This window comes from Symphalangus syndactylus, chromosome 6 (genome assembly GCF_028878055.3).
Source record: "Symphalangus syndactylus isolate Jambi chromosome 6, NHGRI_mSymSyn1-v2.1_pri, whole genome shotgun sequence".
NCBI lineage: Eukaryota > Metazoa > Chordata > Mammalia > Primates > Hylobatidae > Symphalangus > Symphalangus syndactylus.
Window position 1 is genome coordinate 44,251,714 of NC_072428.2, and position 15,079 is coordinate 44,266,792.

Below are 15,079 nucleotides of genomic sequence, written 5' to 3' on the forward strand. Positions count from 1 at the left end.
CTCCTGCCCCCTGACTGGGGCCCTGACCCAGCCCAACCACTCCCAGAGAGAGCTCCATAGAGCACCGGGTTGCAGTTGAGCAGAACTTGGCTTGAGTGCAGCTCTGCCACTTCTTACTTCTGATTTTGGCAAGTGACTTCATTGTACTCAGTTTTTTCATCTGTCAAATGGGGCTTCTCTTACTTACTTTGGAAGACAGGATAGTGTGAGGATGAGCTGAGGTGATGGATGCTCTGGGCCTAGCCCCCAGGGGTGATTGAATTGTGTCTATTTTTTCTTGTCCCTTGCAGTCTCCTTGTCCTTGTTGGTAGTTGGCCCATCCTGGGCCCTCTGTTGGTTCCATTGCAACTGTCCTCCTTCTTCTTGTCTTCCCCTCCAGAGCAAAGGGCTCTAGGATGAAGCAGGAAGTTGTGATGCTGGTAATGGGAAGGGCACTGAATCAAGCCTGATGTTCTGGGCCTTTTCAGTAGAAACGTATTCATTAACAAACAAGACCCATTGGCCCACACTTAAGCTCAGGAGAGGCCATCCTTTGAGCTCTTGCCGTGAGTTAAGCACCGCAAATAGAGATCCACTCTAGGGGTAGAGTGGGTGGAGGCCACTAAGCACTATTGCATCTGTTATCTCCTTTAATCTGTCCAGTAACTTCATGAGATTCCCCACTTTACAGATAAGACCCAGAGAGACTCAGTAATTAGGCCAAGATCACCTAGCTTGTAAGTGAATGTGTATTAGAACCCAGGTGTGGGCGCAAAAGCCTATCTCAGCCCTACATGGCCCCAGATACACTTGTGCCATATGGTCTTGACTTGTGACCCAGCAGTATGGCAAGTGCAGCGACAGAGCCTGTAGAGGGGAGTGTGGGGGCCCAGTGGGGAATGGGGAACTGTGCCTGGACTCTCCCAGTGTTGGCACTGCAAGTCCTGCATCCCAGGATACCCCTATCCCTGGGTGAACCAGGACCTTGGCCACTTCATCCACACTGCTGGCTCTTTACCAGAGGACCACCTCTGCTCAGGAGGGTGCCTGGGCCAAGCTGCCTCCCCATCCATGGGTTCTAGGAACAGCCCCACATCCAGAAGAGGATTATTTGTTTATCTCACAAATTATACCATCTGTTCATCCTGGGAGCACTCAGGGCCTGGCATGACCACACCACCCCCAGGGTGCCAGGAAATGGTAATCCACAGATAACATGCCCCACCCAAACCTTCAGTGACCAGAATGTGTATGGGGCTGGGGTGCCAGAGCCTGGCTCAGCCAAGAGACCCTGTTCCGGTCCCTGTGGCTCTTTGGAATGTACCAGCACCTCCCCACTGACCACCCCTCTGTCACCTTCTAACAATAAGATGCTGAAGGCTTAGGAACAGAGCTGACTGTGCATGGAAGATCCAAAACAGAGGAGATTGGGGCGGCTGGCTTGTATGGGGGGAAGGCACATGTATTAGTTTGCTAGGGCTGCCATCACAAAGTACCCCAAACAGGACGACTTAACAGAAGTCTATTCCGTCACGGTTCTGGAGGCTGGAAGTCTGAAATCAAGATGTCAACAGGATGTTTCCTTCTGAGAGCTGTGAAGGAAGGATGTGTGCTCTTATGAATGTGTGTGTAAATCTGAGCTTTTCTTCCATCAACACCATTGGGCTCTAAAGCTCTATGACCAGTGGTTCATCTACTGGTCAGTTCGTTCTTTCTGTTATTCTTTTTTTTTTTTCAAGATGGGGTCTTACTGTCTCACCCAGGTTGGAGTGCAGTGGTGTGATCTTGGCTCACTGCAACCTCTGCCTCCCAGGCTCAAGCGATCCTCCCACCTCAGCCTCCCAAGTGGCTGGAATCACAGGTGCATGTCACCATGCCCAGCTAACTTCCTGTTATTCTTGTAGTGAATGGCAGTTGTGAGTCAAGCACATGCTGGGGGAATTAGAGTCAGAGACTGCTCCAGAACTCATGTTGAAATACAATTTCCATTTTAACAGTATTAAGAGGTGAGACCTTTAAGGGGTATTTAGATCCTGAGGGATCCACACTCATAAATGGATTAATGCCATTATTGTGGGAGTTGGTTTCTTATAAAAGGGCAAGTTTGGTCCCCTTTTCTCTTGCCCTTTCTTGTGGCCCTTTCACTTTCTGCCAGGGGATGATGTAGCCAGAAGGCCCTCACCAGATGCTGGCTCCTCAATCTTGAACTTCCCAGCCTGCAGAACCATGAGCCAATAAATTTCTGTTCATTATAAATTACCCAGTCTCAGGTATTCTGCTCTAGCAGCAAAAATGGACTAAGATGGTGACTGACCTCAAAGGGTGGCTGTGAGGATCCGAGAGGCATACTATACTTAAAGCCTGAAGGATGTGCAGGCAACTGGTTGACGCTCTCTAAACCTCGCTCCTGTCCTCTCCTCCTGCACAGTGTGCAGAGCTCTGAGGACAAGTGCATCCTATTGGTGGAGGTCCTGGGCCTCCATTCTGCCTGCAGTTGACCCTCACTTCTTGCCCTGAAGATGTTCTCTCCAGAGCCATGGGCTTGAGAGGAGCTTGGGGAAGGCCCTGGCCCTGGAGGCATCCATCCCCAGCAGCCTCTTCCTTTGGGCCTCCAGTGAACAAGAATGTCTGGGATTCCTGAGAAGTGTGGGAAATCCAAGTGCCCAGCCAGTATGAGGAATGAGATGCAGCAGCAAAAGGGTCCCAAAGAAGTGGTGCCTCTGTGGGCCCCACACAGACTCTGGGAAAGCCTCCAGGGACTCACTTGTTGTCCTCTCCCTCCTCCAAGTTTTGACTTCTGCTCTCTCAGAGCCTCTCTCCTCTGATCAACTCTAAACTGGAAAATCGAAGACAGAATGGCTCCTTTGCCATTTTCCACTATTTCATGACAGTGTCGAAGCACTGGGGCTAATTCTAGCCCAACATTCCTGCCAAATCTATGCCGTGTTCCCGGTCAGCCCTCACTCCCGCCAGCTTCTGAGCTTTCTAAATATAGTCCCCTCCTCGGGACAACAAAGAAGCCATCCTCTGAATGACTGCATTCCCCATGGCCGGCTTCTGGGCTGTTTGTCAGATTTCCCCAGCAGGATGGGGGGGAGGAGTGGGGGCAAACAGGAGTGGCCAGGACTGGAGAGGAGCTGCTGAAGTCCATGCAGCAGGGTGCTGTCTTCCAGCCATATGACATTTGGGCTCAGACGCTCAGCGGCTATGGCCTTGACCGTGAGTTCCTGCCTTCTGTCTCTGGGGATGCATGGGGCCCAGGGCCCTGTCCCGGGCAGGTGCTACTAAGTTGTGACTGAAGAAGAGGAGAGAGAAATGGTGAACTCCCCAGCAGGAAATGAAGAGTGTCTGTCGGCTCCAGTCCTGTCAAGCTGGGTGACCTCTCGGCAGATTCTGTCCTTCAGTCTCCGTCTCCACATCTGTGAAGCAGGGATAAGGACTGTGTCAAGGAGACTGGAGAGAAATTGTGCCAGGTGACGGGCGCTAGCGGTCCTGCCTGGCCAGGGCTCTGTGCCTGCGCGTGATGGATTGCAGGCATAGCGTTTGAAGTGCTTTTTGGTGTGCCTTTCACTTCAGGATGGAGTCCCTCCTCCGGTCCCAGGGCTAAGAGGTAGAGGCCCTGCAAGGTACTCATTCCTTACTGAAACAAGACCCCAAGCCCAGAGCCCCCGCCTTCCCTCCCAGGCCTCTTATTTCTGATCTCAGCTTCTCAGCCATCCAGAGCCCAGTTGGGTGCTGAGGCCCCTTTAACACCTTGGCTCAAATGTGGACAGAACCCTTGAGCACAGCTAAGAGCAATTGGAATTCTTGAAAAGAAAAAAACCTGGATTTCTCAGCTCGGGGCCTGGCTGTGCTTGGAGGGCACTGACACATGTTCTCTCCACCCACCCACTCAGTTCTGCTAAGGGTAGAGGGCCTGACTTCTTCCTCAGGTCTAACAAACACCGGGAAAGGTGAGGCCAGCCCCTGCTGCTAGTGGTCCTCAGGAGAGACTCAATACAGACAGCTTTACTGGATGGAGAGCCTGGCCTTTGTACAATAAAAGGTCACTGTGCTCCGGGACTTGCCCGGGGTGGATATACAGGCCACTGCCCACGTGTCTGACACCCTCAGGATGTAGGTAAGTCGGGACTAGATGTTTGATCCCCAAGTGCTGACCAGGACAGAGATGTCAAGTTTTGGTGGATGCCTTAGGGCCCTGTTGATTTAGACCTTCCTTTCTGCTCACAAGCTGGTCCCCTGGCAGGGGTGCACCACGGTGGGATCAGGCATTGGATGTGTGGAGGAGCAGATGCATAGCTATCTGTTGCTATGGCCACCGTTCACCGAGCATGAACTCTGTACAACAGCCCTGCAAAACAGCTCCTGCCTTCATCTTTGTTTTTAATAGAGGTAGAGTCAGCAGCCCAAGGTTTCACAGCTGTTAAGTGGCAAAACTAGGATTCAGTTTGTGCACCTTGGAGTCCCAAAGTTTAGTATGACCGCAATTGTTAAGGAGTGTGTTCCTGCTGGGAATGGCAGTTGCACATCCAACTAGACAAGCTGGTGGGCTTGATTATAACAAAAGCCTCAAGCTTTCTTGAGGGGAGTCATGCGGAACTAACCTACCAGCACTCCTTGCTGATACCCCAAAGGAAACCAGTAGCTTTGGTATATTTAGATTTTTCAAAGGTTTTTGGCAAAGTTCCATGCCAAAATTTTTTTTCCGTACCTAGAAAAACAATTAAGTTTGAAGGGAATATGCTTTGTCATGCATAGGAGCCTGTTTAGGGAAAGGAAGCTATTCCTAAGAATGAAAATGCACCCGTCTTGGTGGATAATTGTAAACAGCAGGGTCTTACAGGAATTGATGCTAGAAGAGTCTTAGCTCATATTTTTAATTAAATATCTGGGAGAGGAAATGTATAGTGAAAATCCCAAGTCTATGAAGGCCTTTCGGGGGAATGAGAAGCCAAATTAATGGAATGTATGTTTTCTGCGCTAGTTCTCAAATCATTGCTAACGATCAGCATTTTGTTAGCCTGTTTGCCACAGTAACACGCAAGTGCTTTCACCCACTCAACACATATTTATTGTGCGCCCATGATGTTCCAGCCACAGTACTGGGCACAGGCATGAGTGTGGTATTATTCTGCTTTACAGAAGGACTTTAAAAAGCTTATGGTTTCAACATTTCCCTGCTTTTGTTTATGGTTCTAACCCTTGCTTGTTTTAGAAATCATTATGCAAAGAACAACTGCATTCTTTTCAATGACCGCACGGAGGGATTTTTCTGTGAAATGACTGTACAATAATCAGTTCCCTCTTGTTGGACATTTCTGTTATTTCTGGATTATAAATAATATAACAATATAACCTCAAACACCCTTGTTCTCAGATATTTACATATATGGACAAATGTTTCTGAGGGTAGTCACCAGGAAGGGAAATGACTGGGTCAAAGGACATATACATTTAATTATTTGATAGATGCTGATGGATTGCCTGCAAAAAAAAAAAAAAAAAAAAAAAAAAAAAAAAATCTTCAATTTTAATTACCCCAAAGCATTTGGCAATGCCTATTTCCTGAAACTAACATTGAATATTTTATTAGTTTCCTACTGATGCTGTAACAAATTACCACACATTTACTGGATTAAAACAACACAAATTTATTATTTTCTAGTTCTGGAGGTCAGAAGTCCAACACAAGTCCCACTGGGCTAAAACCAAAGAGGGGGCAGGGCTGCATTCCTCTCTGGAGGCTCTAAGAGAGATTCTGCTCCTTGGCTCCTGGCCCCCCTTCCATCTACAAAGCCAGGGATGGCCAGTGGAGTGTCTGTGACACCTTGCATGATATCACTCTGACACTGACTCTTCCTCTATTCTCTTTTCCATTTTTAAAGTCCCTTGCGATTCCATCAAGTGCTCCTGGATAATCCAGAGTGCACTGCCTACCTTCAGGTCAGCTGATTAGCAGCCTGCATTCCCTCTGCCTCTAATTTCCCCTTCCTATGTAACATAACATACCCACAGGTTCCGGGGAATAGGATGTGAACATCTTTGGGGGTGCTGTTATTCCGCCCACCATGGAGACATTCAACCTTTCTAATTTTTTCCATTCTAAGTGAAAAAAATGGTATTCTGCGCTTTTAAGTTGCATTTCTTGATTGATTTCATTGGTGAGGTTGAACGCCTTTCTATTTGAAGAGGCAAATTTCTGTTGTTCTAAGTTGTCTGTTCATACCCTTTGTCTCCTTTGCTACTGGGTTGCTCTTTCTCTCCCTCTTTTTCCAATTGAATTATGAATTTCTTAAGGGCAGAGGCCTCCTCACATTCACCTTTGTGTCCCCAGTCCCTCAAAATATGGCTGGTTCAGAGAAGGGCTTCTGTGCCTGTTGGCCCTTCCTTTCTCCCAAATGTCATCCCTCCTACTCCATTTTCTTGCCATTCTGCTTTGGAAAGAATGTCAGGAGGCTTCCGGCTGAGCAGCCTGAGTTGTGTCTGTGCACAGGAGCGTGTGCTGGGCTGAGACAAAGCGCGTCTGTGATTTGCTCCCAGCCCTGGGACTTCTCTGGCCTTTGGGGCTCTGGCTCAGACTCAGTCCCTTCACTTGAGCAGCCGTTCACCCTACTCAGAGCCTTGGTTTTCTTATCCGTAAAAACAGCAATGGTATCATGCCTGACATTTGAGGGGTGCTAGGAAAGTAACTGAAACAAAAGCATCAATGCTTTGCAAGGGAGCACCCTGGTTGCTGGGCCACCAGCACTTGCAGCGTTGATCAGAGCAGCAGAGCCCCCAGAAGGGGACTGGAGGCAGCTGCCGGAGGTCCAGGCCTGCCCGGCCGGGCTCTTCCAGGTGGGGCTCCACACCTGCATTCAGGATGGGAGGATGCTCTGGGTTAGCAGGGGGAGCCGGTCCTTCCCTTCCTCAAGACCCTTCCAGAAGGTCTGCTGGGCCCCAGAATACCAGGCCTCAGGAGGGTCCTTCTCACCACTGGCTGCTACATGTGGAGCCCTGAACCCCCTTGGCTCAAGGGCTGGTGGTGGAAAGAGACCCTCCACCCTGAACTAGTCACATTATCTTGGAGGGACCTCTCTGCCTCCATTTCACGGCTGGCAATATAGAGAAGGCAGTCCCTACCTGCCTCCCGCTGGGAGGAGTCACTGAGCAAGATCAGGGCCATCAAGCCTGATACCGTGATCAATGGCTATTCCTGTCATCATGTTCCCTCCTTCCCCTGCTGTAAAGCTGCCAGTTCCTAGGCCTGAGCCTGACAGCAGGTCCGGGAGCTGAAGCAGCCCTGCTCCTGTCAGTGACCGGTGACCACGGCAGGTCACAGTGCCCTCGGCCATGCCTCCCTGTTCTGTGACTCAGGCCTTGGGGTGGACAGATTCCCCTCACTCCCTCTCTCCCTATTTCTCCAGCCAAGCGGAGCTGGCAGCGATGAGGAGACAGCACCTGGGCTGGGAGGGCTGGAGTCCAGCCACCCTCCTCTAATTCATTTCCAAGCTGGCAGCTGCCTTTCCCTCTTGCAGAGACCCTAGACCCAGGACCCTGAGGGTGCTCTCTGTGGGCAGGGCTGTAGCTTTGTAGCAGGGTCTCTGGTGATGCCCCCTCTGCTGCCTCCCAGCCTTCACAGTCAGCAGAGCCCTTGGGGCCTGGCTTCCAGCCTTTCCTGTGCAGTCGGGCGGGCCTGGACCTCATTAGCACTTTTTATTAAATCCATCTGTTCTGTGTGGAAGACCAGCCCTGAGTCCCTGTGCTCCCGCCCTGCGTGTGGGTGGGGGAGAGCTATGCACAGATGGCGATTGTGTGAATTTGGTGTGGGATCCTCCAGGCTCTGGGCCACCAAGCCTGCTAGGCATGGAGATGCTGAAGGGCAGTGCGGCCAGGCAGGGCTCAGGAGCGACTAGAGTCTGGAGGCCTTTCCTGACCCTGCTGAGCCTGTGGGGTCAAGAGTGGGGAATGGAAGCAGGCCTGGCCCTTCCTGGGCACTGTGGGCCTGCTGCTCTACTATCCACTGACACATCTGCTCCCTGTGCCCTCCCCCAGGAGTGCATCATTGACGAGGACTGTGGGCCCAGCAAGTACTGCCAGTTTGCCAGCTTCCAGTACACCTGCCAGCCGTGCCGGGGCCAGAGGATGGTGAGTATGCCAGGGCCTCTGGGGCTGTGGCACCAGGGTCTCGGGCACCTGGGGGAGAAAGCCAGGGGCTCCAGGGTTCTCAGCTGGGCTTCCAGAAGAGCCTCACCGTGATGGGGAGGACCCAAGAGGGCTCCCCAAAGGGCTGACTCCTGGAGTGACAAGGAAGTCATTCCAGTCTGGGTGACAGGAAGCCATCTGCAGACCCAGGGCCACTCCCATCCCACCCCATGTCCTCTGGTCATGTTGTTTGTGTCATTGATGGCAGAGAAGGGGAGGGACGGCCATGCACCATGGCTACACCTGTAATCCCAGCACTTTGGGGAGACCAAGGCAGAAGGATCTCTTGAGGCTGGGAGTTCAAGAAGGGGAGGGAAGGGAGAGGAGGTGTCCCTACACCTGTTCCTTCCCTGGGGGATGACCCATCCTAATAGACAAACAGAGACATTCCGGCAGCCCCCAGGCAGGGAGAGCGGCAGCTGCTCTCCTTCTGGGCCTGCATCCCACCTGCCAGATCTTTCTACCAATCTGCCAATAAGAGAGGGCAGAGGGATGGGGCAGGAAGAGGCCAGGGCACTGCCCCAGTGCAGGTTACACTGGAAAATGTGAAGCCAGGACAAAGGAGACTCTTCCTTCACCAAACAGGCATTTTGGATGAAGCAACATGGACTCACAGACTTTTACTAGTCATTTTTCCTTATTCAGACAATAACACAGCATGTCAATAAGTTTGGAAAGTCAAGCGGTTCTTATTACCTTACCCAGCTGTCTGTGGTGAGGCCACTGCTGTTGCACCCCCCAGCCAACCCCACTTGGTACCATCACTGGGCACAGCCGTAGGGACCTCACTTTGCTCTCTAACTGCCATGCCCTATGTGGCTGCAGGAACCCGGCATCCACAGGCCATCCTCATGTTGGGCTGGCTTGGGCCTTAGTTTAATCAGCTCATCATTGGGCCTTGCCTCTTTGGGCCTGGATCTAGGGACCTAAGGAAAAGAGGGAAGGCCACAAGTTTGTGGGACCACAAAGACCCCCTGCTGTTCTTTGCAAAATCTTAAGCTGTGTAGAAAGACTTAGATCCATGAGTCCTCCCGGTGCCATTTTTCCAGTGTTCTGACCCCCACGTCTTGCCAGCCAAGCTCCCACCTCTGTCCCATTGACTTTCACTGAAATCTCAGCTTGGTCTACCTGTGTCTACAATGGGAGGATGCAGGTTGGCCTATCTGTGGTATCTTCAGGCTGGGCTCTCAGCAGGCCCCCAGTCCCTAAGCTGCTGGCTCTAGGCTCTTTCCACCTGTCCGCAGCTCTGCACCCGGGACAGTGAGTGCTGTGGAGACCAGCTGTGTGTCTGGGGTCACTGCACCAAAATGGCCACCAGGGGCAGCAATGGGACCATCTGCGACAACCAGAGGGACTGCCAGCCGGGGCTGTGCTGTGCCTTCCAGAGAGGTGAGTGGCTTCCCCTCAGATGCAGGAAAAACCCTGCCACAAGCTCCACCAGACTGGACCTCCTGGAGCCACGTCCATGCCAACCACATGGATTCGCGTCCCACCTCTTGGGTAGCCTCCCGAATGCTCATCAGTGTGTGCTGCACTCCTACAGCCTCTGCCCGGAGTGGGAAGACCACCTCCTTTTTTTTCCCCTTGTTGATGCTCAGAAAAGTTAAATGACTTCAGGATGCAAAATCCCAGATGGGTGGGACTAGCAGCCCCCTCCCTCCCACCGCTCCTTATTTCCCAGGTTCCTTTTCCTGTGAATCACCCGCTTCCACTCCCATCTTCCATCCTCACTGCCTCTCCCAGGTGATGCCTGCTCAGGCTGTCTCTGCCCCCACTAAGGTTTTTGAAAAATTCTCATTTGCCGCCTCCCCAGCTCTGCATCCCCAGCCCACTAGTCCTCCCCGTACCTGCCGCCTCCGTGATCTTCCTAAAGGGCTGCTTTTTGGGTGTTGCTCCCCTGGGACCTGCAGCAGCTCCTGTTGTCTCCCACGTTGTTCAGACCCCTTAGGCTGTCTTGCGAGGCCTCATGCAGCTCCAACTTACTTGCCCTCCTTTTCTCTCCACTGCTCCTTGGCCTATTTGGGAATTTCACCAGCCCTGACATTTCTCCACTGAGCTCAACCCCAGGCCTTTGCTGGTGCTGTCCCTGGGCCTGAATGCCTTTGCCCCACTCTTAATTTCTCCAGACTTTCTGGCCCTCAAAGTCCAGCAGAAGCCCACCTCTTCCAGGCAGTCCTCCCTGCTTCGGCCCTACCAATCATTCCCTCCTGAGCCCAGGCTGCCATTCTTGTTTCCTGTCATTGCATGTCTTCAAACTAACCTGCACTTTGGGGTTGAGGGTGGGAGGTAGGAGGTTATGCTCCATTTCTTTGCCCCTCCCCTTGGAGCCCTTCTACCCTACACAGGGCACACAGGGGTGACTCTGGGCTGGTTCCAGGCCTGCTGTTCCCTGTGTGCACACCCCTGCCCGTGGAGGGCGAGCTTTGCCATGATCCCGCCAGCCGGCTTCTGGACCTCATCACCTGGGAGCTAGAGCCTGATGGAGCCTTGGACCGATGCCCTTGTGCCAGTGGCCTCCTCTGCCAGCCCCACAGGTGAGGCCCCCTTACCCTCCCTCTCAGGGAGCCAAGGGCTGAGGAGGTGCCATCCAGCAGGGGCACAGGAGCAGGAGCAGGTTTTCCCTGGGGGAGATGTAGATTGCCTTCAGGATTGGTTTGAGAGGTTGTTGGGTCATGCAGATGGAAGGGTCCAATCAGCAGTCGGTTCTAAGGGTCTAGAGCCCAGGCTGCCCAGGAGGCACAGATCTGGGGCTCATCTAGCTGGTGGCTGAAGCTTCATGAGTGGATGGTCCAGGGAGAGGGCATGGAGGGAGAAAAGCCTGGGCCCCCTCCCCAGACCTGTCACAATGACAGATAAGCAGAGAAAAAGGAGCTGGCAGAGAGGCCACGGGGAGGCCAGGAGTGGCCACCAAGGTGGAGGGCACAGCCCACAGTGTCTGAGGCTGCTGAGACTCCATGAGGCATGAGGCTCAGGCCTGGCCAGCTTCTCAGGGCACATCTCCCTGTCCTCCCCGCATCCTCTACTCAATCTTCTCTCCCAACAGAATCCAGGGCTGCTGGGAAGACAGAACTCCCATTCCCTATGGCTGTGTGCAGTGGCTCACACCTGTAATCCCAGAGCTTTGGGAGGCCAATGCAGGAGGATTGCGTGAGGCCAAGAGTTCAAGACCAGCCTGGGCAACATAGGGAGATCCCGTCTCTACCAAATACTTAATTTTTTTGTAAAAAAGGAATTCTTCCTCCCCATTCCCACAGAGGTCCATGGCTCCTGCATGTGGCTAGACTACACCCCAGGGTCAGGCTTACTCCTGCCTGGAGGCCCGAATGGGCCAGGGTCTTTGAGGAGCTGTGGTGCTGCTATATAGCCCTCGGGTCCTGCCCCTGGGCTGCAGGGCCTGAGAGTGACAGGAGGTCGGGCCTGCGCTGGAGGAGGGGAAGCTGCCTCCCGCCAGCACATTCTCCCAAAGTGAGCCTCCCTCAGCCATCATTTTAAGACAGATATTGACGGGAAGCGAAGTGTCTCTATTGAAGAGACAGGAGAGGAGGGGGCGTGAAGGTGAGGCTGGGAGCCTCACAGAGTCAGGGCACCTTCACTTTTGGCCTGGGCAGGCTCCCACGTTTAGATCCTGGCTTTGTCCCATCTCTCCCCAGCCACAGCCTGGTGTACGTGTGCAAGCCGACCTTCGTGGGGAGCCGTGACCAAGATGGGGAGATTCTGCTGCCCAGAGAGGCCCCCGATGAGTATGAAGTTGGCAGCTTCATGGAGGAGGTGCGCCAGGAGCTGGAGGACCTGGAGAGGAGCCTGACTGAAGAGATGGCACTGGGGGAGCCTGCGGCTGCCGCCGCTGCACTGCTAGGAGGGGAAGAGATTTAGATCTGGACCAGGCTGTGGGTAGATGTGCAATAGAAATAGCTAATTTATTTCCCCAGGTGTGTGCTTTAGGCGTGGGCTGACCAGGCTTCTTCCTACATCTTCTTCCCAGTAAATTTCCCCTCTGGCTTGACAGCATCAGGTGCTGTGCATTTGTTCAGCTCCCCCAGGCTGTTCTCCAGGCTTCACAGTCTGGTGCTTGGGAAAGTCAGGCAGGGTTAAACTGCAGGAGCAGTTTACCACCCCGTTCAGATTATTGGCTGCTTTGCCTCTACCAGTTGGCAGACAGCCGTTTGTTCTGCATGGCTTTGATAATTGTTTGAGGGGAGGAGATGGAAAGAATGTGGAGTCTCCCTATGATGGGTTTTGGGGAAATGTGGAGAAGAGTGCCCTGCTTTGCAAACATCAATCTGGCAAAAATGCAACAAATGAATTTTCCACGCAGTTCTTTCCATGGGCATAGGTAAGCTGTGCCTTCAGCTGCTGCAGATGAAATGTTCAGTTCACCCTGCATTACATGTGTTTATTCATCCAGCAGTGTTGCTCAGCTCCTACCTCTGTGCCAGGGCAGCATTTTCATATCCATGATCAATTCCCTCTCTCAGCACAGCCTGGGGAGGGGGGTCATTGTTCTCCTCGTCCATCAGGGATCTGAGGCTCAGAGACTGCAAGCTGCTTGCCCAAGTCACACAGCCAGTGAAGACCAGAGCAGTTTCATCTGGTTGTGACTCTAAGCTCAGTGCTGTCTCCACTACTCCACACCAGCCTTGGTGCCACCAAAAGTGCTCCCCAAAAGGAAGGAGAATGGGATTTTTCTTTTGAGGCATGCACATCTGGAATTAAGGTCAAACTAATCCTCACATCCCTCTAAAATTAAACTGCTGTTAGGAACAGCAGTGTTCTCACAGTGTGGGGTAGCCATCCTTCTAATGAAGACAATGGTATTGACACTGTCCCTCTTTGGCAGTTGCATTAGTAACTTTGAAAGATATATGACTGAGCGTAGCATATAGGTTAACTTGCAGAAACAGTACGTAGGTAATTGTAGGGCGAGGATTATAAATGAAATTTGCAAAATCACTTAGCACCAACTGAAGACCATTATCAACCACGTGGAGAAAATCAAACCGAGCAGGGCTGTGTGAAATATGGTTGTAATATGCAGACTGCCAACACTGAAGTCCACACCACACCACTCCACAAATGTTTTCGGGTGTCATGGACTGTTGCCACCATGTATTCATCCAGAGTTATTAAAGTTTAAAGTTGCACATGATTGTATAAGCATGCTTTCTTTGAGTTTTAAATTATGTATAAACATATGTTGCATTTAGAAATCAAGCATAAATCACTTCAACTGCTCTTCTGTAGTTCTTGGATTTCTTTTCCCTTTTGACTTTGAGTAAATGTAAAATCCTTTCAGCCAGAAAAAGTAAAATAGAAATGACCCGTATTAAAAATTCTTCCATAGAAGCAAATTTTCCACACAACTGAAGCACACCTCTTTCAGCATCAAAATATTTTAGAAATCTTAACTATTTTTGGATGGGAATTTGTCTTAAAGAGTGTAAATGCTTCACTGCCTTCTGAAAGGACAAATGGAATATGTATGACTCTTTTTTTAGGGGAGCCTTCTTTAATCAAATGCAGTTCTGGGCCATAACACAGTAAGATCCTCAAGGACCATAATGTTAGAGCTACTATATTGAAGTCAGCTGCGTGGCAAGTGCCAGATTAGGCAGTCTACCTATATTCATTCATTTAATCTTCACTGAACTCCATGAGCACTTTCTTCATTTCACAGATGAACAAATGGAGGTGCAAAGAGACTGACAGAGTAGAACTCGGACAAAAACAGCATCTGGTACAGTATGTCCAGGTTATAGTGATTATTTTAAGATCAAATAGGGAGCTGTTTTCTATTCAATGTCAAAAACCATCAGGACCACCCTACATTCTGGTTACTCAACAGGTATCTACTGAGAGCCTCCTCAGAACCAGGTGCTGTGGTACACTCTGGGGTGCCAAGCTGACCCAGATAGGGTCCCTACCTTGAAGGCATCCCAGGCTAATGGGGGAGACACAGCCAGAGCAAGCAATGACAAAACAAAGACAGTCAACCCGATGTGGGAACAGAGGTGTTACGGAAGCCTCAGTGGAGCACTTGGGGAGAGCTGGCATGGGAACTGGCTCTTGAAGATGATAGGAGTTTATCAGGAAGCCAGAGGGCACAGGAAAGGGCTTTCTGGGCCGTGGGCAGAGGGAGGGAGGCACAAGGGTCAGGTGCCATGTAGGGGAAACTGCAAGTCATTTGCAGTGGATGGAAGGCAAGGAAAGCTTGAGAAAGCATTTGGAAAAGAGGCTAAAAATTATGTCATCCAAAAAATAATTGAAAACATTGTGGTGAATGAGATAAAACTAGGTTCCCCCATAGTTGTATATGTAGGTATAGTAGACTGCTCCATTTCGTCATGACAGCCACAAACTTGTAAGAACATGAGAGGCTTTGCAAAATACTTAGCTGAAGCCAGCATCTGAGTAGCATCTGAGTGTCTCCTTTACTCAATCCTGAGTGAAATGTGGGAGGGGCTGGGTGGAGGTGGTGCTTGAATACCTTGCTGCTGCTCTCTCCCAAAGCCAGAGTTCCTGCCAAGCTATGGCAGATGCTGTCAGGTAAACTGCTCAACAGCTGTTCCCAGTCCCTCCAGCAGCTAGGGCTGGCCCCATGACCCAGGAAATGTTAAGGGGAGGGCTCCCAGAGTTTCTGGAATTTTTTCCCAATTGACAAAAGGAGAGTGGCAAACAAGAATGGAGCTCCTGTCCTCCATCCACTTCCCCTGCCTTTGAGTATGGTGCTCAGGAGGCGACATTTGGCTCTGGGGCAGCCATCTGGTGATCATGTGATCAACAGGGCTGCATTCCTCTGGAAGCTCTGGGGAGAGTCCATTTCCTTGCTGTTTTTTAGCCTCTATAGGTCACTGGCATTCCTTGGCTCATGGGCCCCTTCATCTTCAAATCCTGCAATGACAGTTCTGTCCTTCTCAGG

General features: G+C 51.4%; 1 protein-coding gene across 3 annotated transcripts in view; it reads left to right on the forward strand.

Moving 5' to 3' along the window:
• Positions 1–13,395, forward strand: part of DKK3 (dickkopf WNT signaling pathway inhibitor 3) — a 46,155-nt gene extending 32,760 nt beyond the window's left edge. For 2 of the 3 annotated variants that reach the window (XM_063641991.1, XM_055282414.2), the window contains exons 5-8: positions 8,014–8,106; positions 9,408–9,552; positions 10,541–10,697; positions 11,814–13,395. In XM_063641991.1, the coding sequence (XP_063498061.1) occupies positions 8,014–8,106; positions 9,408–9,552; positions 10,541–10,697; positions 11,814–12,036 (618 nt within the window). In that variant the 3' untranslated portion in view covers positions 12,037–13,395. Of the gene's footprint in view, positions 1–8,013; positions 8,107–9,407; positions 9,553–10,540; positions 10,698–11,771 lie in introns of all 3 variants that reach the window. The other variant, XM_055282413.2, reaches the window with a different exon arrangement.
• Positions 13,396–15,079: the final 1,684 nt, after the last annotated feature.